Raw genomic sequence first — 4727 nt, forward strand, 5'->3', positions numbered from 1 at the left:
GCGCCGTCTGTTGACACATCGCCCTCCATATGCTAGATGTTGCAATCTGTCTGCAACTGTGCTACGTGTTGGGGTTTTGTTTCCCCGACTTTCGTCTTGCAATTGCATAAGCCTATTGTATTTCCTTCGTCCTTCCCGGTCCTTTCCTCTAATTGATCTTGTGCTCTTCTTCTTCCTTTCCGTCGTTCGTCGTTGTGGCGCATCTGCAATTGTTTGGTCAGCGGGTGTTCTCTGTTTTACTAGTGGTCTTCACGGTCTCTGCGTGGTCGTGGTTCGGTCATTGGTGTTGTGGCACGCCGTATTCATGGGTGGGATGCTTCGGTGGCCGTGGTATTTTTTGCTGCATTTGTGAGGCTTTCTTTGTTTGATATTGCTTTTGTATGCCTCACTTTTTGCAGTTGTGGTGTTTGCGGTACGCTAAGCAACCGCTAAATCGGACACTAATTAATGAAAAGGACAAGCTAAATTTAACGGAATACTACGGTGCCGATACTTTTAAATAAATAAAAGACCTTATGCATCGCTCGATGCAGAGGCTGTGGTTAGGCTCTCATATCTTTTTTTTTTTGTCTAGCTACAACCGACTGGAAAAATAGATGATGTATAGATTGATCGTCTTCGCAACAGAAAATGCAGTTTTCAGGTTTGGCATGAAGTCCATACAAGAAATCCATCTGTCTCGCTCTCTCACCCTCTAATGTTAACAAATTTAACACGATCTCGTTGTTGCCGTCAACCTTTAATTGTTTTTCCATAGAGCACAACGGTGCCGCTTTGTTGCCGTCTTCTGTCGAAGGGATGTCAGCAAGTTTTTCAGCAAAGTTGTCAGTACTTCCTTTTTCGGCAGCCAGTTCGTCACGAAGATATATAAAAAGGAGAAGTTCGTTAGTAAAGTTGTGCGTTCTATGCCTTCATCTTATGCAGCTGTCAAACAAAAAAAAACTTAGATCTTACAATATGCAGCTGTCCTTCCAATGACAAGGATATTCGTCCAGTCGTTTAATAGCAACAAACACATAATTTGAACCGCAACTTTATCTAGTACGTAGTTAGCTTGCAAAAATCTGTACGATACTACATATAGCATGGGAACCTGAAAGTTTGCCAGGGAAATTTTGCCGGAGACTAGCTTACAATGTTCACAACCTGGCCTGCTCGTAGGCACGCGTGCAGCTCCCTTTTCTGCCACCTGAATGGCGTCGGGAGCGCCATGCTCTACCGCATGCTGGACGCGGTGACGTCGGTGAAATGCGAGACGCGACGGGCTCGCAAGCAGATCAAGGTGCTCCAGGCCCTGGACGTGGCCGGGACGCAGCTGTATCACTTCACCACCATCGTCATCGCCGGCATGGGCTTCTTCACCGACGCCTACGACCTCTTCTCTGTCTCCCTCATCGCCGACCTCCTCGGCCGTATCTACTACAATTCAGCGGACGGCAAGCTTCCCAGCGACGTCGCAGGCGCCGTCAGCGCTGTGGCTCTCTGTGGCACGCTCCTGGGCCAGCTCTTCTTCGGCTGGCTCGGCGACAGGATGGGGCGGAAGCGAATCTATGGCGTCACGCTCAAGCTCATGGTGGTGTGCTCGCTCGCGTCCGGCCTCTCCTTCCACTACAAGCCCAAGTGCATCATAGCCACGCTGTGCTTCTTCCGCTTCTGGCTTGGCTTCGGCGTCGGCGGCGACTATCCGCTCTCGGCGACCATCATGTCGGAGTACGCCAACAAGAGGACTCGCGGGGCCTTCATCGCCGCGGTCTTCGCCATGCAGGTGTGTGTTACCTTAATTACGAGAGGCATCCTTCGGAGCATCGTTCTGAAATTGTTTCCTCGTCCATCTTATGAAGGGTCTTGGGAATTTGGCTGCTGGTGCCGTCGTTCTGGCGCTCTCCGCGAGATTTAAGAACACGGCCGCGTACGAGACTGACCCAGTTGGGCAAGCGGACTACGTATGGCGCATCGTGCTCATGCTCGGCGCCGTTCCTGCACTACTCACCTATTACTGGCGCATGAAGATGCCTGAGACGGCGCGCTACACCGCCCTCATCGCCAAGAACCTGAAGCTCGCGGCGTCGGACATGGCCGCGGTCCTCGACATCGACATCGTGCCCGAGAAAGAAGAGGCGGACGCCATAGAGAGGCATGAAGAGTACGGCCTGTTCTCCATGGATTTCCTTCGCCGCCACGGCCGCCAGCTCCTCAGCACCACCGTGTGCTGGTTCGTCCTCGACGTCGTCTTCTACTCGCTCAACCTCTTCATGAAGGACATCTTCAGCGGCATCGGTTGGTTTGGGGACGCGAGCCAGATGAGCCCGCTCGAGCAGACCTACAAGATAGCCCGCACGCAGGCGATCATCGTGGTCAGCGGCTCCCTTCCGGGCTACTTCCTCACCGTCCTCTTCGTCGACCGCATCGGCCGCATCAAAATCCAGCTCATGGGCTTCACCATGATGACCATCTTCATGATCGGCCTCGCTGCGTCCTACAAGTTCTGGTCCAGTCCCAGCATGCACGCGGGCTTTGCCATCATGTACGCCTTCACCCTCTTCTTCGCCAACTTCGGCCCCAACTCCACCACCTTCATCCTGCCGACCGAGATATTCCCCACGCGGCTGCGCTCGACGTGCAACGGCATATCAGCTGCCGGGGGCAAGTGTGGTGCCATCATCGGCGTGCTCTGGTTCCAGTACTCTCAGACGAGTATCCGCAGCTCGCTGCTCCTGCTGGCAGGGTGCAACCTGGTTGGAATTATGTTCACGCTTGCCTTGCCGGAGACCAAAGGGATGTCACTCGAGGACATCACCGGGGAGATGGACGAAGTGAGCGAGCCATCAGAAGAATCTGCCACCGTTGCTGAAGCTGAGTTCATCCACAGCGTGGAAATTTCGTGACCATCCTCTCTTCCCGCTGCTGATGTAGTGTGTTTTCAAGATTTGTTCAAAGATTCACAAGTTGTCGGGTATCCTTCCAATCGGTGTTTGGACTCGCTACTGGAAATTTTGTTTTTCCGGCCGGGTATAGCTCGGTTTACCCAGTGTCTTTAATGACAAAGCACTTCCCAAAGAAAACACACGGCAAAGAATCAAACTCGGCAAAGAGCTTTAATCACACTCGGCAATAATCACACTCGGCAAAGAACTTTAAAAACACATGGCAAACACGCTAAACGTAAAAATAAACTCGGCAAACAAATGGACATGTGGCAACCACGGCCGCACCAAACAATAGCTACGGCTTTTGCCAAGTCACTCCGAGCGTTATGGAAATCCTGAAATTTTGGGATGGGAAATTCAGGAAAAAAATATTTAATCGCACCAGACATGTGGCAACCACAGCCGCACCAAACAGTAGCTACGGGTTCTGGAAAATGACACCCAAAAATGCATCATAATATTTGATTCCCGACAATTTGGGTACCCGATAATTCGGGTTTGAGATCGGGAATTCATGAATAGCCCGAAATAACATATTGAACAAAAAACAGTGTCAACAAGAAGCTAAGAAGGAGAGTTTCAGCTTTCAGCAGCGTCCTTCAATCAACGCGTCGGACTCCACGGCAAGGCGACGAGGATGGAGCACCGAGGCATCCCGTCGAGCGTCCGGGGAGGTGTCGACGAGGAGAGGACGAGGAGGGAGCTGCGCGAGGCCGTGAGCCGCTCAGGAAGGTCGTGACGCGAGGAGACCCCAATCCTCATCCAGGTCACGGTGGGACGACCCCCTAGGTACCAAATGAATCGGCCGTAGTCCAATCGTTATGTTCGATTCGTCTCGCTGTGGGCGAGGTTGTGGTGGCTGGAGGACTACAAGAGATAGGGAGTGGGTTCAGACAGGAGGAGAGGCTGTGTGCGGACGTGCGCTTGGGGTAGTCTAGGGTTACTCCCGCATCGCTCCACTTGGATTGGGCTTAGGGCATCTGGGCTTTCTAAATTCTAATTGTTGATGGGCTCCTCGGAATATTCGTGTGCCAAGACTACGGGCCTGGAATTTCTGAAATTTTTCGAGAATTCGAAACACCTTTCCAAATAGATGCTTGGGTTTTGAGGCTCGGGATATATAGGTTCTGGATCAGGAGTTTCGTGTTTAGGATCAGGATTCGGGTTTTATGCCCAGAGTGATGGTGAAGTGTATACACTCGGTAAAACTCTTTTTTTTCTTCCTATTTATTATTTCTCCATTTGTATTGTATATTTTGCTATAATGTGTCTAAAATTATCGCATATGTGCATATTTCCATCTATTAGGTACTATATACTAAAACATGTATACAGATGTAAAATAGAGTCACTATAAGATACTCATATATATCAGCGTGCCAAGTGAATAGTTTTGTGTACCCATGCCTAATAGTCTATTCTATTATCTATTTTTTTTAACTTTTTTTTTTACGAAACACAGTAGACGTTCACATATACGCACATACACTCACCCCAATAAACGCACACACGCACACCCTACCCCTATGAGCACATCCGAGAGACTGCGTCCAAGAAACTGTTGAAATATTGGGTCTACTTTTAGTGACCCACATTAGATTTCAGATTTTTCTATAAATCTCAATGCCCATATTATGGCAGCCCGTGTGAGTTTGAGCCCAAGTGGGTGGCAGCTCACTAGGGAGTGACAAGACGTGGTAAGTTTAGTTCCACATGGAAAGTTGGGAGGAAGTTAGACCACCTTATAAGGTGGGTTGTTCCACCACTAGTAAGTGATTGAGAAGAGGAGTGGTTCACGCG

At 50.1% G+C, this 4727-nt stretch overlaps 1 protein-coding gene across 1 annotated transcript; it reads left to right on the plus strand.

The window, feature by feature from the left end:
* Positions 1 to 1135: 1135 nt before the first annotated feature.
* Positions 1136 to 2885, plus strand: LOC127332080 (putative inorganic phosphate transporter 1-13). The gene is made up of 2 exons (XM_051358332.2): positions 1136 to 1765; positions 1842 to 2885. The coding sequence occupies exons 1-2, from the start codon at positions 1136 to 1138 to the stop codon at positions 2883 to 2885; spliced, it is 1674 nt and encodes a 557-aa protein (XP_051214292.1).
* The last annotated feature ends 1842 nt before the right edge of the window (positions 2886 to 4727 follow it).

Source organism: Lolium perenne, chromosome 1, assembly GCF_019359855.2.
Source record: "Lolium perenne isolate Kyuss_39 chromosome 1, Kyuss_2.0, whole genome shotgun sequence".
Taxonomy (NCBI): domain Eukaryota; kingdom Viridiplantae; phylum Streptophyta; class Magnoliopsida; order Poales; family Poaceae; genus Lolium; species Lolium perenne.